This window comes from Aulonocara sp. 'chitande type north' Nkhata Bay, linkage group LG17 (genome assembly GCF_057382095.1).
Source record: "Aulonocara sp. 'chitande type north' Nkhata Bay isolate Kocher_YH1m ecotype deep benthic linkage group LG17, A_spYH_male_GT1.1, whole genome shotgun sequence".
In the NCBI taxonomy this organism is placed as follows: Eukaryota; Metazoa; Chordata; class Actinopteri; order Cichliformes; family Cichlidae; genus Aulonocara; species Aulonocara sp. 'chitande type north' Nkhata Bay.
Window position 1 is genome coordinate 37721093 of NC_141360.1, and position 25383 is coordinate 37746475.

A 25383-nucleotide genomic window follows, 5' to 3' on the forward strand; every position below is an offset into this window, starting at 1 on the left:
GGGGTTAGGGGAAGGAGGCGAGAGCAGAGGCCTCCTGCTTACGATAGCCGGAAAACTCCGACAATCCATCAAGCGGTGCAGCTTCGTAGCTTAGCAAAGTCGTACCAAAACATTTGACAGATTTTCGAGCGCCGTGTACATAAAATCATTTCGAGGTCAGTAAACACAACCAGAATTCCTACATAAGGCACACGGGATTATAAGGGGCCCTGTCGATTTTCAGAAAAATCAAAGGATTGATTTTAAATGTGCCGTATTTTCCAAAAAACACGGTAATAACGACGGCCCGCTAGCATGCGCTACCAAAAAATGTGCTTTGTTGTGTATCTGACGGACGAAAGCTAAACCAGTTCCACACCACTGAAGTTGCAGCATTTTTACAAACCAATTCTGGTTCATCTGTTTCATTCAACGATCCGCTTTCGCCCTTCTCATTCTCCGTCGCCGCCATGAGCGTATGAAAACAAAGGCACTGCGCATGTGCATTTTACCCATATTCTATCGCGATATTTCATTTTCTTATCGTTGCCCAACATTATACCGGTATTACTGTGAAAGGTATGATATGGCCCAGCCCTAGTGCAAAGTATACACACAGATGTTGAAAAGGGGTGAATGAAGAAGAAACAGTGCATCATGGGAAGCCCTGAGCAGCCTATTGAGCTGTAACTACGGGCGGGTTCAATGTCACCTGATAGAGGTGACCCAGACCTTTGTCTTTAAGACACTCGTGCAGTTTAACTAATTGGTCTATGTCTGGCTTCAATGACAGATAAAGCTGGGTATCATCTGCATAACAATGAATGTGCTATTCCTTTTAATATTAATCAAAACACCAACTTGTGATCAAAACATTCGAGGCACAAGCTGTGAAATATTTTTGTTTCAGTGGATTAAAACTAATAATACTTAATATTTACTTTAGCCTTAATATTAACCCTCGGAGGGTTAAGGAAGGGTCAGGGCTAAGTGAGCAGTACTAATAGAAATGAATAGAATTATTCACTGTAAACAAAGGAAGTGTTTATTAGTAAACTGCAGATGGCGCTGTTGGATGAAAAGATAAATGATACAATATAGCAATGTAGCCAAATATATTTGTTGTCCACATACCTGGGCAGCCCGCCAAAGTAAAGTCTATGCATGGTGAAACAGCACTGCCTCCCTCTGAAAATTTTACAAACACTCACAGGCCACTTCATTAAATACACCTGTTCAACTGCTTGTTATCCCAAATATCCAATCAGCCAATCATGTGCCAGCAACTAAGTGCACTGAAACCTGCAGACACGTAACTTAAAGTTACGCCAGAAATTATGCTGACAAGAATCTGCCACAGACAGATCTGGCGAAGCACTCAAAAGCACATTTCTAGTAGCTGCTGCTACACAAAGTGTCGTCAAGACCGCACTCTGACAAGACGACGCACACACATTCACAAGGTGAAAACCGTAACTTATACACTTTTGCAGTAACAAAATCCCCAATAAAAGTGCAAACTAATCACATTATTGCTCTGGATTATTAACAGCTTCATAGACGTGCTCATAAAATCCTGCAAAGCAACTAGCTGAGGAGCCCTATGAAATCAACATAATGCACTCATCAGGAGGCATAGTAACCTCTTAAGTTAAACATTTGTCTTTGTAGCCATGATAACGCATTATCATGAGAGACACTCATTACATGGTTTTATGTCTAAACATCATGAAATGGTTCTTAGTTTAATTTCAGTCATAACTATATCACTGGTGTCCATCAACCATACATGAAAGGGTGCCCAATAAAGCTTGAGCGCTTACACATGAGGGCCACTGTCTGTATATTTTCTGGGACATTAGCAGTCAGGTCTGATAATAAAGGCTTGTTTAAAAAGAAAACAAAGACCTGCCACAGTGCGGTGTTTCCATTTCGGTGACTGATGCTTTAGAACTAGCTTCCCGTTACAGGTGCCTTCACTGAACGTGGTGTATAAACCCATGTAGGGACATCCTGCTTTCATCATCCGTGGTGCTTAGTTTCTGTAGAAACAAGGCTGAATAAAGCAAGACACTCACCCGTGGAGCTATTCTCAACTTGTATGAGTTTCATAAGACACTCAGAGACAGGGAGGGAGGGACATGACCTTTAAATAACTCATCTACAGGCAACAGCCAGAATGTTCCAATGGGCAGCTGCAACTTTTGTTCACTTTCCTGCATTAATAATCAGGTGAAGGGCGACAGATGGTCAGAAGAGACGAACAGCATCAGGCTGCTGACAAGCAGAATAATAACTAAAACAAACAATGGCACTGTAACAGCGCAGAGATATCGCAAGTTTCCATATCAGCATATAGGCATCACGCCTCTGATTAAAGACAATCTATCTCCATACATATCATATCGTCACTGTGAATGCTTCTATTGAGCCCAGCCTTTTCATTTGATGTCAACCCTCGGGAGGGAGCAGGAAGGCAGGAGGAGAGCGCAGATATGATGAACTTTAACAAGACCTATTAGACACATCCGGCTCTGTTTATAGTTGAAAGCAAAACAAAGGTTTCAAGCACAAGCACAGCCCCCAGCGAACAAATACTGACAGAAGAATAATGGTGGGGACAAGGATACGCCAGCTTTTATCTAACCCACTAATGCAACCCTTTAGGCAAAGTGGGGTTTTTGCTCAACGAAAATAAAAAGGCAGGCTTTTTTTCCCCCTAACATCATGTCAAGGGTTATTGTTTGGGCAGTGCAGCATCTGAATGCTGCCACTCAGGGTCATGCATGCCGTGTGATGTACCACTGATATGCAAACTCAAACCCAAAAACAAATGACTCATGAGGAAATACTTCTGTTAATATAACTATCATATCTGATATCATATCTCACAGTACAATAATATTGGATGGGTTGCATTGTTGTATTTTGTCATGTTTCTCAGGTCTTTGTCTGAATTTCTACGAACATTATTGCTAAGGATTGTCTTATTGCATTGGAGTCACACTGGGTTAAATATGTACACTTGGGTTTTAAGGGGTATTTATTATTTTCTTCTTTTTTTTGGGTTGTATGGAAGCCCCAAACGCAATTTCATTGTTCTTGACAATGACAATAAATAAATAAATACTAAATACTAATATGAATTCCTGCATTATTGAGCGGGGCTGCTGAAGTGAGGTTTACTCAAACAGTCACGATCAGCACATGATGTAACAGCCAACAGCATGGAAATTACACACTCCTTCCTGCCCTCCAGCCCTCTGGCCATGCAGCATCAGCGCTATTATTTCACCTTGCAGTTACATAATCAAGGATATAAACAATAGATTCTTCCTCAACAACTGGTCACTCTCCTCCATAGGATGTTAAAACGTGATTCTGATCAAATAGTAATCACATTTGAACTCTGTATGGCGACAAAAAAACTAAAGCCCTGTACAAACTGGTTTAATCAAAAATCCAGTTTGACAGCACCTTTTAGAGGTCAGAGGTTCCGACTGTAAGTGAACACACCACACGAGCACTTTATCTTTCTGGGGGTGCAACCGAGGTACAAAACATGAAAATATGTAAAATATTACGCTAACATTTGTTTGTTTTTAAGTGCTTTTGAGTGTTTCGGTTGAGACTAGAAGTTGATTTTAAAAATTCACTGTTACACTGGGCCAGGAAATGAGAAGAAGCGTGTTTTTCCTCTCTCTCTCTTTTAAACAGCATCAAAAGCCGTCAGACTCTGGCACAGTTAGGCCAAACTAACTAACACGATACAACAAATGCGTCCGTTATACTTTTATCTGTTAAGGGCGACTAATTTCAAACGGTGGGGGTTGAACTTAGGCCTCGAGTTAGCGGTCTCAGGAAAGATAAAAAGAAAACCAAAATAATCCGCATTTTGGGTGACCCCGAAGAGACGCTGGGACAGCTTGGGTGTCATAAAATAATACCCCTCATTTTTCTCCCTCCCCTCCAGAACGACAGCCATTTATTGTGTTTCACAAATAAAATAAGCGTTTCTTACCCAGCACGTAAATCGTAGCAAAGTTTCATGAACACTGAGATTGCCTTTTAGTCTGCTTTATCCTTCTGTACACCTGCTGCTCAGGACGTCAAATTAGCGCCAGTCTCACGGCGAATGCCGCTCACTCCGTCCATCCATCCCGACGATACATCCGCTAATTTCTGAAAGCCGACTAAATGTCGTCTCCTGCTGAGAGCTGAGCGGTCAGGCAGGCAGACAGTGGGAAAAAAAAATACCAGTTGCGTGTCCCCCCTCCTCCCTGGAGAGAGCTTTCCTGACCAGCGCCGTTGGCCCGGAGCTTGCAGATACCGGCGCTGCTCCGATCTGTTGTCGATCTACAAAGACTGGCAGAGAGAGCAGGGCCGGGGAAATTTCGTCAGTGTGCGGCGCTTCTTTCTTAAAGGGGCCGCCGCCGCCGGGGGCTGACGCTTCACAGCAAAGCTTCACAAACGGGACGCGAGCGGAAACACCGCGACTTCTCCTTACCACCGCCCTGTGGCTGCCTCTCTCACATCCTGATAAATTATAGAACAGGTGGCTAAACAATGGCCTCCTTATAATGCACTTAATCGCTGTAAATCAACCCGCTACTGCAGTAATATCATCTTTTCTATTGAGTCATATATAGGAAATATCTTCAGTGTTGTTTTTAATATTTTTTAAAAGTTTATTGTTAGTTTCTCCTGTTAAACTTTCTTCAAATCAACACTAGTAACAATATAATATAAATCCTGTTTTGGCCCTATTCCTTTTTGCCCTGCCTGCCAGCTGATACTATACATTTACTGTAATAACCAAAATGACACTAATAGCAATGGATAAATTAACAGAAAAAGGAAACACAGGGACAAGAGGAGCCTATAGATTATTTATATGCTTGGAAAATCTAAATTTTCCGGCACAACATCGCATTCTAATTCTGCTGCCAGACGTGACAGGTTTTAAGGGGTGTAAAAGTCACCAATAACAAAAGCTTCCTCCTTTTTCTTTATAAAAAAAATCACTTAGCTTCTTCAAGCACACTTATAAAGAAATTGCTGGCATATTTACAGACCTGTTTGCCAAGGTCTACCTGATATTTCAAATCTCTATCTGCTCTGCCATGGAATAAACAAACAAACACTGAAACATGGTGGATACTGGATCTAGAAGTTAAAATGAGCTCTCCAGGCTTCTTGGAGTTCTGCTGCTATTTGGTTTTCTCTCTGTCGAGATGATCCCACACTCCTTCAGTAATGCTGGGGAGGCCAGTCCATGAATAGTTTTCCACTGTGTTGTTTTCTATCTAGGTATGCTTTTAATGCAGTGTGGGTCGTTGTGATGCTGGAAAGTGACACTTTCCAAATGGCATTGCATGGTGGATCAAAATCCCATGGTACTTGTGTTCATCAGCGATGATAAGATCGCCAACACAGCTGGCTTAAATGTCAGCACCAAGCCATGACAGAGCCTCCTTTACAAATGACACTCACTGTTGTACCACTCTTCTGACCTCCATATTGATAATGATTTGAACCAAAAATGTCATTTGTCAAACTTTTCTGTTTGTTTCCCTTCTTTAAGAACGGCTTTCGGACGGCTATCCACCGAGACCGTTCTAATAAGGCTTCATTTCTTGGGTTCATGACTTTCGGATACTGTTCATCTATTGTAGATACATTGCTCTGCGTTTGCCCCCTGTGAACCCACAATAAGGCTGATGTCTTAAACGAGTCAATATGTAAAATAAATCTTGAGTACAGCAACTTCAGACACCTTACTTTTGAAAATAGGCACTTTCCATAAATCCTTAAAATACAGTTCAGGATACTAACCTTTGCATAGTCTTTGATGTCAGTCTTTGAGATTCTCCTGGTCTTTTCGAAGTAACAGAATCCCAGAGGGGCCTCTTGTATGAAGTTATCCCACTGTTTGAGCAATTGTGTGATGAAGTGATCTTGAGCTAACAGACCGCTTTGACCGTCCTCTTTCCACTGTTTGAGTTCAAATGAGAAAAAAAGAAGAGAGCTTTGAAAGGAGCGAAGAGTGAAACGGATAGAAACTGAGAGAGAAACAGGAGTTAACTGACCTCTGGCCCCTCAGATAAGACCATAGATTACGGGGAAGTAATCACAAGTGCTTTCAATGGCTGCTGTCAGACTACCAATGAGCCCAGTGAGGATTGCAGTAGCTCTGTCTTCACTAGAGTTCTGCCCTGGTTGGCCTGCAGCTTTGCTTGTGTGGTTTTAGCTTCAACAAAAGACAAAGAAAGACAGTAGATGTTTAGATTACCTTCACATTTGTGTAGGCAAATGTGTGAGGCACGGGATTTTCCATATGTAGTTCAAGAGTATTTTGTGCAGACTTTACATGAAAGGGTATACTTAGAGTTTGAGTTGTCTAGAGCTTTCTGTAGTATTCTGCATCACTAATCAGATTATATGAAATAAAGCCTAATTAGCAAGACAAGCCTACTGATTAAAATACAGCTTTGCACCACTTATCCGTCTGCTATGCAAAATTTTAGATTGCTATTTGAACAAATAATTACTTTTATGGAAGCAGCAACCTACATCGTTGGGGGGGGGGGGGGGGGGGGGGGGGGGCAATATGGAAGTGCCTAAAGGTGTAGTTCTTCAAATGACCACTAGGGGTGGCTCCAAAAGTGGGTCAATCCTAATGTACTCCAATTTTAAAATGACAATCTTTGGAGCTGAAACAAACATTTTTACAGCCAGGTACAGATTTATTCTCTGCAGAGTTCATTAATTTAATTACTTTAGATTTTGTGCATTGGATAGGGTTTGTGGCCAGGTGCTTTTTGTCTTCTTTGCCTTTTGATTGTACTAGCCAGAGTGAGCTGTTCGATTTCTTTAGTAAGTAAAGCGTGTCTTTTTTGCTAACCTAAGTTAGCATGTAATATCAAAGTGAATTATGAATGCACCTTGTTAACCTTGCTAGCCCAGGTCTACACTTTTAAATGAGATATCAGAAATGAACTGTTGATGTCGCCATGTAATTTGGTAATTAGCAGTGGTGCATTCAAAGTTATCACAAGTTAACAGTAATACATACTGGAATATCACAGTAGATTATCACTACAGGACAATTTCTTGGATCCACATAATGCTTCACCTGTTTTACAAGTATTGTATTCCAATATGTTGGTTGTTCTGAGCACAGGTAAACTACATATGATGTTTTGGGAAATACTTTGGACATTGTATGTAGGCATCGTCTAAGAAGGACATTCCCTGGGCTCATCGGACAGAACACATGACAGCACATGGACACAAGGAGAATGTTTGACAAGGAGTGATATGTTATCGATTTTCAGGTCAGCGTGACTTACCTCAAAGTAGTAGACAGACAACTGAAAAGTGTGGGATAGCTCAAGATCATATAAGCTAACTCTGTCACCTTTAAAAAAAGAAAAGTTTTAAATTTGAATTTAAAAGTACAGGGACTGTCTGTCTCCTGAATCCAAAGTGGGAGCTGGCTCCACAGGAGAGGAGCCTGATAGCTGAAGTCTGCCTCTTAAGACTACCTCTTAAGGAAACACAAGCAGGAGTGACTGGAGATTTGTATTCAGGGAGTAAGATTTAGAATTTGCTTAACTGCACCACCCTGGATCAGATACTTGGACAGTCAGATAATCCGGTCGTTAAGTGATGACATGACGAATCCTACTTCCGGGCCTAAAGTAGTCTGCGTTTAATATGGCTTTTGTGTTGTTAACATGTTTAATGTTTTGTATTTTCTTCTATTTAATCTCAAAAAGCTCCTAAAACAGTCAGTGATCACTGTTGACCTCCCTCTGCTTTTATTACCGCTAATCATTTATTTAAGCTCAGTTTTTAAAACCTTAGGATGTAACTACAGCCCAGCCCATGCAGCAGTATTGTGGATGGATTATCTCAGTTGTTCTCCTGGCTGAAGTTTGGTCCTTTTACAGCATCCTGCCATGCGATTACATTTGTTCCTGACCACCGAGAACACTCACGTTAACTTTTATCCAGTGGAAAAAAAGTTAGCTTGTTTATATTATGCTAACATAGCTGTGTCGCTAGCGGTCACGTAGCACATCATTATATACCAGCTAGCCAAACTTCAGTAACCCTGCAAATGTCACTGCTGTTTAGTTTTCTGTCTTCATTTATGCTGGAAGTGATAACAGAGCTGTACGTTTTAATTTGTTTCCAAAACCCCGCAGTCAGGACATGCTATATTGTATTTAGATAGAAACTAGCGAGCTAACTCCCTGCTAACTTCTAACTCCGTAAAATGTCATAAACTCCATTTTCATGGATGCCTGGATGTTAAACTCAATTGTTACACCTGGTAGAGCAGAACGCTGATCATTTTATTAAAGATGAAAGACTTTAGACAGTTTTTCAACTCTCAGTAATGCCACAGTGATCGTTTGATATATGGACCTGCAGCGGAGTTTAGGCCCAGACACGGCTAGTGACGTCAGACTTAACGACCGGATAAGGAAACCCATTAAAACCAGCCTCAAAGTAATTAATGCACATTTTTAATGTTCATGTCTTCATGTTAGAGTATGTTAGGGTTCATGGACACATAAACTTTCTCCAAACTTCCTCACAGTAGTACTGGAGACCCAAGGTAATGCCATCCTGTCATCAACATATTGTTAGAAACAATGTTGCTTATGGTTGTTGTTGTTTTTTAAGTTATTTAGTTCTTAATTTTATTTAATATTTTGCTTTGAGTTTTTTTGGAGCGGGCATAATCATCTCTGGCTTCATAGACGGATCGATAGCTGGATATCATCTGCATAGCTTACAGTTTTCTAATAGTACTGCCCCTTAGGGAGCATGCATAGAGTACATAAAAAGACGTGACTTAAACCAGCTTGGTGCTGTTCCTTTTATTCCAATATTGAATTACAGTCTCTACAGCAGAATGTTGCGATCAAATGTGCACCAAGAGCATAGTACTAATACCTTTTCTGAAGCTAGGTTAAAGTATGGTAGATGTTTTTAACATGCAACTATACTATTGCGGGAATATTTGATTCAATATTACATCAATCACAAATTCCTTGTAATCTCTATTACATCATCCTCTTGAAGGCCAAATTGAGCCACCTAAACCAGTCCTTCAGTGTGCCCTCTCTATGTCTATGTTTTAGTCCTCTTGTCTTTTGCAGGTTATTTCAGCAGCGGCTGCTTTGTCATGACCTTGCAAAATTTGACCTGTAAATACTATGAGCTCCAACGGGATACCGCTCAGGGCTTCAGATTGTGCAGTAACCAAGAGGACTAAAGCTTTTAGATGGGATTCCCCTCAGTCGCGCTTAGAGCGCACGCACAGACGCACGCGCACACGTACACAACAATGGGCTTGTGATCCTCTTCATATGTCTTCTAGCAAAGCTACCGCTGTTGAGATTTCCCAAATCCTCCCTCTGCGCTCATTTAGAAATCCTGTAATAAACCTCTTAATCCCAAACCAGCATTTTCTAGAGGGTTGCACAACCGAGCGTGTCTTATGCAACTGGCCGAGCATTCTGAGTCAATTATAGAACAGTTGGGAGGAAGGGGAGGACGGATGACGAGACTGCTGATGCAAAACACATTTAGATAAGACGGCTAATTTAATACTAACATGTTGTTCTTCGTGGACTTGTTTCAACAAAGAAATAGTAAGATTTGTGTCTTAAAAGGATGGCGTTTTCCTCTTATAGTAAAATAGATAAAATAGAGTCCATCTATCACAGCAGGTTTGATTAGAAAAACATTCCTAGCAGCTGTTTTAGTGTTTGTGTTACTATAGAACCTAAAAGATTCTGTCTGCCTATTTTACCTGTCAGACTGTCTTTGGAGTTAAATGTTTTATGCTTTATTTTACTTTTTATCTTTTTTCCCTCCAAAAGAAAAAAACATAAAACGACTTGTTATTACCTAAAAGAAATAGTTCTGGTCTGCAAAAGAACTTAAAATTTAACCTTTCTCTAAAAAAAAACCCTCAAAAAATGTTTATCTTAAAGTTACAGCACATGTTTACAATAATGGGTAAACATGTGCTAATAATAACTTGCAAGGCAAAATACCTAATTCAGTAAAAGGACTTGAGTTTACAATCCCTGATAATGCATGGCTTTAAATGGAGAAAATCTTGAGGGATGGCTGTTATGAGGAAAGGCAGCCCAGAACACATCGCTGTGTGCCTCAACTTTCAGTCTTTTACCCAAGCTAATCTGCCATTTTTCCTTGGTTAGGATTAGAGATCTGATCTACATTATCATATTAAAATTTGGGACACATCGTCAGTAGTGGACCTTGGATTCATCGGGTGTTTCGGCCATTATCACTGGACACCCTCATCCAAAGAGGTCCTGCCAGGGTTGATCAGGCGCCAGATTGTGTCACTGGTTTATGTTAAAATTGTTATTTCTATACTTCTTTCTGCTGTTTAGTTTTCTACAGTTTATTTTTGTCTATTTATTCACTGCAACTGAGAAATACTTACCTCTTTAACATTTATGGAGCCTCATTTCTTCAAAGGGACAGAAAAGGTGTAGATAAAAGGTGATTCAATTTTAAAACTGTGTAATTTTAAAACTGTGTATATACTGTATATTCTGTGTATTTATTATCTGACTCTTATTGCCTGTTTATGCCCTGTCCTTATCTTCAACGTCATGCTGCTCTGTTGTATCTTAATTGCCCCTTGGGGATAAATAAAGTCTGATTCTGATTCTGAGAGAGAAGTAAGACAAGAGGGCCAAGATAGGAGAGAGGAGAGCCGGAAGGGGGGCGCCCGATCTGGCTTCCCACACCTCCCCACGTTTTACATGTGGAGTGCCAAAGTATACAACATGTTCAGAATATTTAAAACTATATTATGATTGTAGAGCCTGTATTATAGTTCAGTCTTTAGCTTACAATATAAAGCGCCTTGAGGTGACTGTCATTGTGGTTTTAGACTATATAAATAAAATTGTGATACAATCATTTTACAGCTAAATAAAGAATGCTTTTCTCTAGAATTTTCCGTGTAACCCAAAAGGCAGTTTCTAAAACAAACAGGATGAAGAGCGGTGTTTTAAAGGCCCTGAAATGAGCAGTAGCATTGCCACCCATCTGGGGCAAAGGAAGGATGTAAAACAAGCTCATCATTTGGTGGCAGCAGTAAACAAACAGCATGTGGCATTTAAACAGCTTGTCCCCATAAGCTACACTAACAATTGTGTATTTTCCAAATCTGTTGGCATCACACATGACCAAAATTGTTACGAAAACTCTCTGAGTGAACAAAACTAACGCAGGAGGCAAGAATAATTTTATATTTCTGGGCAGGTGGCAAGATCACAAACCATCCACAAAGCTGAGATTACACTCACTCGCAGACGTGCATGAGGATATCTGCAGATATGATTAAGTAGTTTTAATGTGATTTCTTTTAAAGATTATCTGGAGTACACTATGAGGACGCCTTGAGTGTACCTACTGCAGCAGATGTGTGGACACACAGTCACAGCCCACTGGAATGTAAGCAGGGGTTTGACGCTAACCACCTCATGCAAGATTTCAAATTTAGACTCTAGCCTAAGCAGACTGACACATTCTCACAGATGAGGAACACATAACACTTGCAGAAGAGAGCTTCAAACCAATCAGGACACATCTGTGATCGGTCAACCACAGCTAAACAAACTAAACCACCACAGCTAAACCACCTCCATTCAGCTGTGGGAGGTGGATCCTTGACTCAAGTCTAAATTGTATCCATATATAGATATTGTCTTATCAGCCAGTGCATGCCTTGAGAATGTTCAACACTGTTGCAGATCCATACTACTCAAAAACAATTAAAGGAAGAGTTTAGCATCAAGTCAAATGAAATGAAATGAAAAACAGGTGTGCTAGAGGGACAATGAGAGACAAACCCCCAAACATGAACGGTTTTACAGGTGGAGGGCAATGACATTTACCCCTCCTCATCTTTTCTCACTGGTTTTTCAGTAGTTTTATATTTGGCAACATGAGGCAACACTTGGACAACACATCAGTATGTGCTGTTACCTGAAGGTTTGCTGTGTCTCCCAGCACAGTCTCAAGAGCATGGAGGAGATTCCAGGAGACAGGCAGTTACTCTAGGAGAGCTGGACAGTGCTGTAGAAGGCCCTTAACCTATCAGCAGGACTGGTATCTGCGCTTTTGTACAAGGAGGAACAGCACAAGCACTTCCAGAGCTACAAAATGACCTCCAGCAGGTCACTGGTGCAGACGTCTCTGACCAAACAATCAGAAACAGACTTCATGACATTGGCCTGAGGGCCTGACATCCTTTATTTGTTCCCGTGCTCACTGCACTGTAAGGTCAATTTAGCATTCGCCATAGAATACCTGACCTAAACCCAAAAGAGCACCTCTGGGACATTATGTTTGTTGTCTGTACCTCAGACTGTCCAGGAGCTCAGTGATGCCCTGGTGCAGATTTGGGAGGAGATCCTCCAGGATGCCCTCACAATGCCAGGGCATCCTCCATACAAGTTTCTGTTGTGATAAAAGTGATAAAGCAGGCTGTTCTTATGGTCCATGGTGGTTATGGTGGTAAGCGACTCAACTTCCTGTTGAAATGGATTTAAAGTGTTAATGAAGGTGGCAAGGTTGCCTCTCCGGTGGTCCTCCTTGGGCTTTTGCACCCTGTGGATGTCCTGGCCTGGGTTTCTTCCATGTCTGCTTCATGCGGTTGGGGGCGGGGCTATGGCTCCCCAGATCGCTACGTGGATAAACCTTTTGAACTCAAGCGCGATCATGCACACAGGTGTACACACGGACGCTCACTGACACAAACTACATCTTCCTTGGCTACTACCTTAAAGCATATCGTGCGCTGTCAGTCTTGCATGCTGCTCAATAACATTCAATATTTAGTATTTACTCTCACAGGTATCTAGGTTGTTACTTTGATCTCTGTATCGCATTGTTCTCTTGTTGTTTGTTTTCTTTTTTCTTCTTTTAGTAGTGTTGTGAAATCAACAATGAGAACCCCATGACTGAACCCCATGACTGAGAACACTTTTAAAGCATCAGGGATACCGCCCCCTTCATGGCGTCAATTACAGATCAAAGATGTTGATTACAGTAAATGGTACATCTTAAATGGCTAAAAACAGACACAGAACTTCCTATTTCTATAACACCTTCCATACATGGCAATGAACTTCAAGCCTCGAGGGTCTCTGAGGGCTGATCCTTGACTCCGGTCATCTGTAACCAAGTAAACTGCAATGCAGTAACTGCATTGCAGTTAGAAGCTAAATGAATTTCAGGCCTTGGCCTGGCAGGTGTATGGATTCTATGTGTTTGTAAGCGTGTATGCTGCCTTCTATGCTCTAAGTCTCCTACACAATAGATTGTGAAGTCATAGCGCTTCACAAAGCTTGAGACCTTCTTTAATAGACTGAACATCAACTCTGAATGAGCACAAACATGCAACGTGTATAAGATACTTCTGGCTGTACCTGTAATAAAAGGTTAACATGGTGTCAATAGCTTTAATAAACATCTTTAATGCAATATCAAGGCTGTAGGATATATTATTAATGCAATGTTAATAATGCAGGTTATATTCTAGCAGTAAAATAATTTTCTGTATCTCCACAGTAGGTGATCCAACAGATTTTCTCAGTGTCTTCTCTTACTGCCCCCCTTCCCCTCTTTCTTTCTTTCTTTCTTTCTTTCTTTCTTTCTTTCTTTCTTACCCTTTCTGTCTAGTTGTCTGTCCAATTTGTAATAACTTTAAATAAAATAAATAAATGAACAATAATAATACAGATCAATCAAGTGGACCACTTGAAAAAATAAATCCATTGGGCATCTTTCCTGCCCTTCAGACAACAATTCTGATAGCTGAACAGGACAGGCACCAAAAAAACAAACAAATTTATATGAAGTGAAAACTTACACTTTCCCCTCACAAGTTGGATTACTGAAGAACAAAACTCACTATCACAGTCTACCAATAGAGGGCACAGTTGTATTAGTTAACTGCTCTTCTTCTCCTGCCTGGTTGTATCCTGCTCATGGACTCCTGCAGGATGCCAGCTTTAGTTCTCACGAATTAAATTATTTAGTTTGAGTGGCTGTGATGGGACAGAGATAAAGAAGAGGGTAGAGGGTGACTCTGAAAGAGCTCCAAGGCCAGTTGAATGTGCCTACCCAACTTCTCAGGTTTAAGTTGGAGGTTTTTGGTTTGGTTTTTCTCAAAGTGAAATACAGGCCACCTGACAAAATGATTCCTGTTTTGACAAAATAATTACAACCGAGGAAGTTAATGTAATAAAGATCATAAACACAGACAAAGTGTTGTCACTGTACACTTAATGTGTACAGGTTTCACGACTGAGCCATCTAATCCCACCACACATCATATTTTGACAGGCTACCTCTGTTCCAGCTACTTACTTTATCTTTTTCACCTGAGGGGAGGCCTGGCTTCAGTTGCTATAACACCTAACCACCCAATAGGCTTGTGAAACATGACCCTGCCATCTTACCTTTCTGTGTGCCTGTTTACATTCATTTCCTCAGCAATACCCAGTGGCAGCGACTTTATGTGCAAGGGTTTGTGTCACGGACGTAGCACAGCTGCCTGTTCCCAGACCCTGATGTGGCATCTGATCCTCAAAAATAAAATAAAAAATGTAACGAAAAAAAAAAGCCCTGCAAACATCTGTCACATGAGTCAGCTGAGGTTAGACATGCGAAGAAGACAGAGGGACTCCACACCTTACAGCTGTAATTCACTTAAGTCTCACATAGTTTAACCGAAAGCATCATTAACGGTCCTATCAGACTCAGTTCTTTGTTCTAAGTCTCCTAATCTTGTGGGGATGGCCATCAGCCTTGGAAAGCCAAAGCAGTGCATCTTTAGAGGAACCCAAAGAAGCTTAGTACAGGGCTTTACAGTGAAAGTCATTTATCAAGAGCAACCTGAGAACTAAGTATGAGTAAGATTCACTTGTGGCCATTTTATTAAGCAAACCTGTTCAATCACATGTTTATGTGAATATCTTGTTTGTTTCTTTGTTATTTTGATCATGTAAACAATATAGAGAATTTCATTTAGCAATAAAGAGAAAAATAATGCTAAACTAAAGCAGAACACATTTCAATATCGCTTCACCTCTTCTTATTCAGTAACATATGGAAAATGAGTGGGAAGAAGTGCAAACTTATCAAATCCCACCGCTTCACCATAAATTATACGTTAATATTTATTCAGCTTCCTTACCGATATAATCTGCCGTAATAATAATGATGAGCTAATGACATGGCACCAACTCAATGGACAATCTGGTGAAGTTCACTCTGAGCATCGGAGTGGGGAAGAAAGGGCGTGGTTGTTGGTTTGTTTCAGAAACTGCTGATCTGTTGGGATTTTCCCGTCACACAACCATCTCTAAGGTTTACAGAGAATGCCCGAAAAGGAGGTCTGCCTCCCTTGTTGATGTCAGAGGAGAATGGAAAGACTGCTTTGAGCTGAAATGAAAGCAATAGTAACACAAACAGACTAACATGCTAACTAAGGTACGCAGAAGAGCATCTCTGAACTCACAATGCGTCATGTGCGTGGCCTCAAAACTTTTGGTCAATAGAAGATAACGATTGGATGTCTGTGAAGGTTCTCAGTCATCCAGGTCATCGTAGTCTAAGGAGCTTGGAAAGAAAGATCAGAAAGAAAGATCCACTACCTAATCACATGAGCCAAATGTCAACTTTGACATCCTCGAAAGAGTGACCTTTTGACCCTAGAACTGAAGAAGCTCCTCGGATGAAAGGTGAAACGTCTTCAAGCAACTTAAAGAAGTCCAGACACTTTTCTTTCCAAACTCCTTAGATAACGATTGGATAAACATTGCCTGGTCCGAATTGTCTCGATTTTTGCTGCAACAGAAATCGTCATAATTGGCATAAACATCATGAAAAAATTGATTCATCCTGCCTTGCATCAACAGTTTAGGCTAGTAATCGTGGCGTAATGGTGTGGGGGACATTTTCTGGCATTCCTTGGGCTCTTTAGCTCTCTGTAGTCCATCCTGCTTCCAGCAGGATAAGGCACCATGCCGCAAAGCTGAAATCATGTCAAACTGGTTTCTTGAGCACAACGATGAACACACTGTACTTTGTTGGCCTCCACAGTCATCAGTTTTCAACCCAATAGAACACCTTTGGGATGTGGTGGCATCATGGATGTGTAGCCAAGAAATCTGCAGAAACTGTGTGATGATGTCATGTTAATGTAGACTAAAACCTCTGAGGAATGATGAATCTGTAAGTGAAAGGGAGCCCAACCTGGTACTAGCATGGTGGAACTAATAAAGTGGCCAGCAAGAATATATCATGTCATACAAATGTGCGTAAAACTGGGAGCTCAGACCTTAAACCTAAGTGTAGAACTATGAAATGAGTAACTTCCAGTTTGTGTTACTCATCATTTGTTAAACCGCTAAACGTTGATGTTACCACATTTGCTTGACTGGTGCACATGTTTGAACCAGCCATGCTCCCTTCCGTCAAACAGACACGCTAAGACAACGCAATTTAAAAATTCATCATGTCATTGCTTTTTAATTTTACAGTCATACAATCTTTTTTTGTTTCTTTCCAGTGTCTCAAAACCATAAAAAATAAATATACATTATGTTACAAAACATTTCCAGTGTCTCAGATTATACAAAAACACACATCTTATCAACAGCATTGATTACATAAGGGCAAAACACTGGGCGTGTACAGGATGTAAGGTACAAAGGCATTTAGCGACTGTACATTGTAAAATGACCTTTTACTAGCTGCATAATGCTTCAGAGCTGCTGTCATTTTGAGTTTTAACCCACATTTGAAAACTTAGCGATTAAAAGGCAGCATCAATTACGCAATTTCTGAACAGACCCGCTTAGTCTGTTTCTTACTTTTACACTACGAAAGATCAACAAATGGCTTTTTTTTATTTTATTTTAAAGATTCTGCACTAAAACGGAGTTAAACCGAGCTGACGGCCAACTCTAATCTGCTTATTCACCAGATCTCATGACTTTGGTAACCAGGAGTGTGTCTTGCATTGGATAAACAGGCTCGACAAACACTGGAAAACAAGGCTTCAGGTTCACAGTGCTCCAACTGCAAAGCTGAGTTTTCAGCAGAGGAGGAATTCCTCTTCATTCCACATAATTAAAGTTCATTTACACCGTACTCTTGCGTGTGTGCATGCACTCAAACACAACAGCAGCAGCCTGTGAATGCACCGCCGTAGAGTGGAAGTCCACTGTAGCCTTTTACAGTATTGTGTGAGCTTGTAAGGCCTCGATGCAGCATGAAGGCACGCGGCGCATATTTGTTGTTCTCTGACTGTTAGACCGGCGTACGATGTGATTTCTGTTCTTTTTTTTCACTACTGCTTTCTTGCTAAAACTGACATAGAAAATAGATCATTTCTTCTTCACTTTTTAAAATTATCTACATGTTACTTACACTCTAAATACACTGCACCGAGAGGCTGTGGAAGCCTTTCTTTAATTAAAACAAAAAAGAAGAGCACTTTGTGTTTCATAGCTCTGCCCAGCATGAACTGTGTCAGACATCTGAGGGACCTGCAGTCTTTGAAATCATTTTGGATTACAACTGTGACGGTACCAGCCTTTAGAGGTTCGTGAACAGTGATTATTACATCTGACACTTTGCTAACTTCACCTAAAGAAACAGAACATATTGATGTGCTCCTCGCCAACACTAGAGAAGAGCTTCATGTTAGGGCCCACAATGCATTCTGGGTGTCATTCTTCATCTTCCGACTCTTCCTAATGATTTCCATTAGTGGTTTTGGCACACGTGGCTCAACCGTGTCTTTACACAGTCCAGCACAGCGTTCCCTTTGTTATCGCTCACATCTCTGCTTATTTTCTCATCTAAGGCAGTCCTAACGTCTGCAATTAATACTGCTCGCCCGAGAAAGGAAACATGACGGGAGCGACGATGCTGACAGGATCAGGCTTCTCTTCATCCATCCTTTAACACCTCTCCATCTTGCAACTTTTCCTTTCATGTTCCTCGACTCTTGGTCCCCTCAGCCCCGACCTGGCAGGTTGTTTAGCTCCTCCTCTCATAAAGGCAGGCTGGTCTGGGTTTGCCTAACAGGTCAGATCGAAGTCTCGTTACTGCCACTGTTAACAGAGGGGAACAAAAGGACAGGAGGGAGAGGAGAGGGAGGGGGATGCAAAGAGAAAGAAAAGAGGGGAACATGCAAGGTAAAATGAGTGCAGGGATGCGGGAGGGTCCTCATGCAGCATTTAATCAGGATGGTCGCAGTATTTCATGCTCGAGTTAAAGGAATATAGTCATTAAGAGGATTGTTAACACATTTACAGTTTAAAAACCAGGATAGCTTTATCCCAGTTATACTGGACATAAGGGTGCCATCAGTTTTCTCAACTTACTCGCAACAACAAAGCCTTTATGATGCATGCAATATTGCATTAGTTGGCACTGTGATCAGCTTGATTGTTGCTCATTTAACTGTAAATAGTGCTTGCTTGCAAGGTTTTTAAACTTCTACGAACACTGTTAAACTGATTTCGAATCTTTTATTTGTTGGACACACGCTCAGGTGTACTGAGCGGCACCGTTAGTGAGACCTCTCAGTTTCACATACTTGAGGCGTAAGGGTGCACTGTAGAAAACTGCTCAACATCAATTTCTAGGGGGTTAGACAAAGTGCTCCACATTTAAAATGTCAGTCACAATAGGGCCACACTCGTTTGTGTAAAACTGTCATGGCAGCACCTCGGCAGTTCTGTAAAACTTGCAAGCGTCTACAGTCACGGGGAGTCTGCAGCAACTTCCAGAAATCACACTGCAGTTTCCCCTGGAACTGCATGTATTAGTCACTACTGTTGCCATTAGTGCTAAAAACAAGCAGTATTCTTTTCTTACTCTGAGTCTGACTCATTGCCTCCGTTGACCGTCCCAGACTTCAAGTGCATGGCAACTCCGCCATTTGTCTCCCGGTAGATACCCCCTGGAGGAATCTGAGGTCGTGGGGCGACAGGCGGTTTGATGGGGGAGCCGCTCTCGTGGTTGCCGAGTCGGCTTCCTTCGTTGGCTTCCAACGAAGGCGTCCGGGACGACGGGGTCATGATGTTGACGGAGGGAGGGGCTGGGGAGGTGGTGTTGTTGTTGTTGGGGGGAGGGGAGGTGATGGTGGGCGAGTTGTAGTCGCTCAGCTTCTCCCTCAGACGATTCTTCATGTTCTTGTCGGTCAGCGGAGGAGGGTAGCTGATCTTATTCTTCAAGATGCCTGAGTGAGACGAGTGATTTGTGTGAGCAGGCGTGACATAAAGTCGATTCAGATCGGCTCTAAACACTTCTCCCCTCACCTTTTCTCTGCTCTGGCTGGTGGTTGCTGTTAGGCTGACTGGCAGGCGCTGAGTCTTTCATACTGGTAGGAGTCTGTCTCTCTCTCTCCTGCAGAGCCTCCCTCTCTCTTTCACCAACATGGTTGAGCTTGTTCTCTGGGTGCAGCTCCACGTTCACCTTGGTCTCCACCCTCAGCCTCTCTGTCCCACCGGGGTCCTCGCTGTCACTGGCTGTAATGGCATCTGTTGGCCAGTAAGGCTTCACGTGATTAGATGTTGATTGCCCTGCTGAGAAGGGAAGAGAAAACTTCAATTTAATTCAACATCATATGAAGAAAAAGTGTTCATTAGAGCAAAAAGATGATATCTTAAAGGCACAGTCGATCATTTTTTGATAATTTAACAGAAAAAAACAATTCTACGAGGGCAATCCCAAAAGTAAGGTCTCCTATTATTTTAGAAATACAAACAACCATTTATTTTCCATAATATTTACCTAATTTTAAAGCTTGAAGACTTATTTATTTCTATAAATAATCGCTGTTTCGGTCGATGCATTTTTGTAAACGCTGCGGCAGTCATACCCTTGTAGGGTGGGGTGGGTGATGAAGTTCCAACCAAAGTTTTGCAGGAGAGCGACAGTTTGAGCAACGTGTGGACGCGTGGTGTTGTGGAGAATACTTACGCCCTTGCTCAGCATTCATCTTCTCTGGTTCTGAAATGCCCTTCTCAGATTTTCCCAGTACCTGTCAGCATGTATTGTGGTCCCAACAGGCAGGAAGTAAACCAACAATACCACCTTTTGGTCCCAAAACACAGATGCGCACTGTGCGTAAGCATTCTCCACAACACCGCGTGACGGTTTGCTCAAACTGTAACATCTCCTGCAAAACTTTGGTTGGAACTTCATCACCCACCCACCCTACAGTCCAGACTTCGCACCCAGTGAGTACGACCTGTTCCCAAAGTTGAAAGAACATTTGTCCGGAAGGCGATTCTGTGGCGGCGGCTAGCGGGTATGACATGGGCATTGTATAACTGTCACAGAGTCTACAAAAATTTATAGACCGAAATAGCCATTATGTAGAAAAATAAACAAGCCTTTAAAATTTAAAATGATGTAAATATTATGGAAAATAAGCTGTTGTTTGTATTTCTAAAATAATAGGAGCCCTTACTTTTGGGTTTGCCCTCCTATAACAATGAAGAATGCTCATAAATTATTAAATTATTAAAGTGAAAGCAAACTAGTTCTCACAAAATGTCATAAAATACGCAAGCTTATTTGTGTCCAAGTTACATGTACTTCAAAGAGAGTTTCACAAGTGCCAGCTAACAGCAGCTAACAGAGGCTAAGAGGAGCTAACAGAGGCTAAGAGGAGCTAACAGAGGCTAACAGCATCACTTACCAACAGAAAAGTTGCTCAAAAATCCTCAAAAACTCACCTCAGTATCACTGTCGTTGGACAAAAGTGAACTTCACTGATTTATATCAGACTCCTTTCAAAAAGTTTTACAGTCTTGCTCAGAGAAAATAAATGTGGACACTTTTCACCCTGCATTGACAGCTGAGGTAAACAATAGACTAACTGACAGCCTACACAGTTACTTTGTACACTACAGATGGTTTTAAGGTGACAAGGGGTAAAAACGTATTACTGCAAAATATATAATTAACCACATCTAATTTTTATTTCCCAATTTATTGCCGATGTAACAGAACTCAGCTGACAGTAATCTGCAATCAACTGAATCTTCTGCAATCTGTAGTGGGGAGAATTTTACACGCTGTAACTTTAAGAGACTTGTGCATTTACCTTTTGGAGTGCTGTGAAGAGGCCTCTCGTTGTTCCACTTTGGCTTGACATCAATATCATTATCCTCGCTGTCGGAGGAGTGGGAGGAGGCATAGGAGGAGCTGTGTTCATCTACTGAAAGCTCGCTGTCTGAGTCAGAGTCTAATTGAAGAAATGATGGCGAAACAGACCAGTGAACAAATACAGTACATCAGTAAAACAGACCTGGAAATGAAACATTGGAAATGCAATTCAATATAAAAAGCTTACCATCTCCTTTGGTGCCATTTCTATGGAACAGAGGTCCATCCAGGTCCGTGTGGCCTTTAGCTGTTCCTGAAGAGCCACTGGGCTTCTGACCAGACTCCTCCCTAGAAAAACCAAGGACGGCATAGGCAGGCAAGAGAGAAACAGGAGCAGATGAACAGAGGTGTAGATTTAGAGGAGACACAGAGGGGAAGTACATCATTGCTGGAAGTTAATTCAAGCCCCAACTTGTGGTTTTACACAACTGATGTTTAACACCTGATGCAGCAGACATCTCTCATTACAAAACATCTGGTACTGTTGATTGCCTTGACACAGACAAAGCGAATATGACATTTAGTTTGTGTGTGCTGCTGTTTGTCTAATGTCAGAAAGTCCCAGCTTGATCATTAATACTGAAAAAAATCGAATACAGGTTTACCCTCTCTTCATCAGTTACCGGTCGTGGTATAATTATTGCAAGAATTCAGAATTTTAGCATGTTTAGTAATCATTTAATGGATCAAAATGACAAATGGGTTACGTTTTTCTCTCCTCTCCCGTCCTCTCTGTCTGAAGCCGTTTATTCCAGGTTGGAATGAGAACTTGGCTGGAGGGCAAAAACTGCTACTAGAGACTCTGACCTGTCTGATGGCTGATCTAAGAGAAGCTTCTGGAAGCAGCTGAAGACGTGCCAACAGCTCCAGGGAAGAGGTATGCACGTCTACATTACATTCCTACCTCAACAGGTATAATTCCATCCCCCCTTCGTTTCTGCTTTTTTCTTTCCACATCTCTCCATTATTTTTCTCCTCTTCGTCTCTTTATAGTTTCCCCACTTTTTGCTCTCTTATCTGCTTCTTTCTACGCCTCACCTACAGACAGCTCGCCACATTTCTTCCCCCACAGCGTTACTACTCTTATTGACCCTAGAGTCAGCTCTTATTACCCAGATGACAGCTTTACGGGCTAGGCGTACAGTCAGACGAAAGTGTGATACTGTAAAGCGCTTAAAAACACCAGGTATATGAAACACAAGCCTACTGTAATGAAAGCATGTCAGTGAACACTGAACAGATACAGCTTGTAGAAGAGGGGAGATTAGCTTAAGATGACAAACATCTATATTTTGGCGCAGATTCATCTTTCAATGTCAACCTTTATAGATATATCAAGAACACACCTGTCACACAGTCAAACTTAGCTTTCTGATTTAGCTGTACTGCTCAAGATCAAACATGCTAGTAGTCTGTAGCTAGCTTGGACCACAAAGCTATATAATTATTATTGTGATGTATTAATGTTATGTCTTTAGTAAGTTCAGTTTGAAGTACAATAATTTCCAGCAAATTTCAACTGCAGAACATTGCAATAACGCATGTATTTAGAAATACCAAGCTAAAATTTTACTAGCTAAACCGGTGTTACTTTAGCAACATATGTAAAACTAATGGAGTTGGCAAGAACACCGTGACGGTTAAATTTTGAGATTAAATTTCATTCAGTCTTATCATCTTATACCAACATGTTCTCACTCCCAAAGCGCCAGGTGACAAATCTTCAGTATATTACGCTTCTGGGCACCGAACACGTCCCCATATTATGAGATTGATGAAACATGAGAACCGTTTGGAATGAATCCACACATGTACGTTTTACTTACAGTGGGGCAAAAAAGTATTTAGTCAGCCACCGATTGTGCAAGTTCCCCCACCTAAAATGATGACAGAGGTCAGTAATTTGCACCAGAGGTACACTTCAACTGTGAGAGACAGAATGTGAAAAAAAAAATCCATGAATCCACATGGTAGGATTTGTAAAGAATTTATTCGTAAATCAGGGTGGAAAATAAGTATTTGGTCAATAACAAAAATACAACTCAATGCTTTGTAACATAACCTTTGTTGGCAATAACAGAGGTCAAATGTTTACTATAGGTCTTTACCAGGTTTGCACACACAGTAGCTGGTATTTTGGCCCATTCCTCCATGCAGATCTTCTCGAGAGCAGTGATGTTTTGGGGCTGTCGCCGAGCAACACGGACTTTCAACTCCCGCCACAGATTTTCTATGGGGTTGAGGTCTGGAGACTGGCTAGGCCACTCCAGGACTTTCAAATGCTTCTTACGGAGCCACTCCTTTGTTGCCCGGGCGGTGTGTTTTGGATCATTGTCATGTTGGAAGACCCAGCCTCGTTTCATCTTCAAAGTTCTCACTGATGGAAGGAGGTTTTGGCTCAAAATCTCACGATACATGGCCCCATTCATTCTGTCCTTAACACGGATCAGTCGTCCTGTCCCCTTGGCAGAAAAACAGCCCCATAGCATGATGTTTCCACCCCCATGCTTCACAGTAGGTATGGTGTTCTTGGGATGCAACTCAGTATTCTTCTTCCTCCAAACACGACGAGTTGAGTTTATACCAAAAAGTTCTACTTTGGTTTCATCTGACCACATGACATTCTCCCAATCCTCTGCTGTATCATCCATGTGCTCTCTGGCAAACTTCAGACGGGCCTGGACATGCACTGGCTTCAGCAGCGGAACACGTCTGGCACTGCGGGATTTGATTCCCTGCCGTTGTAGTGTGTTACTGATGGTGACCTTTGTTACTTTGGTCCCAGCTCTCTGCAGGTCATTCACCAGGTCCCCCCGTGTGGTTCTGGGATCTTTGCTCACCGTTCTCATGATCATTTTGACCCCACGGGATGAAATCTTGCGTGGAGCCCCAGATCGAGGGAGATTATCAGTGGTCTTGTATGTCTTCCATTTTCTGATGATTGCTCCCACAGTTGATTTCTTCACACCAAGCTGCTTGCCTATTGTAGATTCACTCTTTCCAGTCTGGTGCAGGTCTACAATACTTTTCCTGGTGTCCTTCGAAAGCTCTTTGGTCTTGGCCATGGCGGAGTTTGGAGTCTGACTGTTTGAGGCTGTGGACAGGTGTCTTTTATACAGATGATGAGTTCAAACAGGTGCCATTCATACAGGTAACGAGTGGGGGACAGAAAAGCTTCTTACAGAAGACGTTACAGGTCTGTGAGAGCCAGAGATTTTCCTTGTTTGAGGTGACCAAATACTTATTTTCCACCCTAATTTACGAATAAATTCTTTACAAATCCTACCATGTGGATTCATGGATTTTTCTTTCACATTCTGTCTCTCACAGTTGAAGTGTACCTCTGGTGCAAATTACTGACCTCTGTCATCATTTTAAGTGGGGGAACTTGCACAATCGGTGGCTGACTAAATACTTTTTTGCCCCACTGTAAATCGTTTTGTAAAACACTATCTAACGTCATTAAAGTGGTGGTTAAGGTTAGGGATAAGGTTAGGGTTAGGGCTGGAATACATGGCTGGAACGTCTATTACCACGGGATCGTCGTTCTACTGGATTTCATCCACAATCTGGCGGGTAGCATAGGAACGCGGAAAGTCGGCTTTTGCGTTCTCATGGAAATCAACAAATCCCCAGTATATTACATCTCAGGAGTGAGAATGGGCTCCTTATACATAAACTCTAAAGCACATGGACTCTGTCTCCTCTGTGCTTAAAACTAACGTGAAGTACAATAGAAAAGAAAGCTTTACACATTTTGGCAGCACCTACAGTGGTGTGAAAAAAGATTTATGTCAAATTTTTTGTATATTTGTCATGCTTATGTTTTAGATCAAAGAAATTTTAATATCAGACAAAGATAAATTGAGTAAATACAAAAGGCAGATTTTGAATCATGATTTCTTTTATTAGGTTTGGCTTATTTCCCTTAATAAATCCACTCATCATTTGAAAACTGCATTTTGCATTTAGTTGTACCACATCAAATTTCACATAAGCAATAGTAGAATCTAATCATCTAATTTAATAACACAGTAATATGGAGGAATATATGTCTATTTGTGTGCATTTAGTTTTTTGCAAACAGGCCATGCATTGGCAAATGTCAGTAAAATTTTCATGCAGAAGGTGCCA

General features: G+C 41.4%; 2 protein-coding genes across 17 annotated transcripts in view; both read right to left on the reverse strand.

The window, feature by feature from the left end:
• Nucleotides 1-4482, reverse strand: part of gramd4a (GRAM domain containing 4a) — a 51627-nt gene extending 47145 nt beyond the window's left edge. For all 7 annotated transcript variants that reach the window (XM_086268520.1, XM_086268519.1, XM_086268518.1 and 4 more), the window contains exon 1: nt 4001-4482. In XM_086268520.1, coding sequence (XP_086124646.1) covers nt 4001-4029 — 29 coding nt within the window. In that variant the 5' untranslated portion in view covers nt 4030-4482. The remainder of the gene's footprint in view (nt 1-4000) is intronic.
• A 12909-nt stretch (nt 4483-17391) lies between these two features.
• celsr1a (cadherin EGF LAG seven-pass G-type receptor 1a) overlaps nt 17392-25383 on the reverse strand; it is a 96506-nt gene continuing 88514 nt past the window's right edge. For 6 of the 10 annotated variants that reach the window (XM_086268476.1, XM_086268469.1, XM_086268477.1 and 3 more), the window contains 5 exons: nt 21437-21537; nt 21188-21328; nt 19392-19658; nt 18949-19312; nt 17392-18146 (listed from right to left, as the gene is read on the reverse strand). In XM_086268476.1, the coding sequence (XP_086124602.1) occupies nt 18119-18146; nt 18949-19312; nt 19392-19658; nt 21188-21328; nt 21437-21537 (901 nt within the window). In that variant the 3' untranslated portion in view covers nt 17392-18118. Of the gene's footprint in view, nt 18180-18948; nt 19313-19391; nt 19659-21187; nt 21329-21436; nt 21538-25383 lie in introns of all 10 variants that reach the window. The other 4 variants (XM_086268474.1, XM_086268475.1, XM_086268479.1 and 1 more) reach the window with 2 other exon arrangements.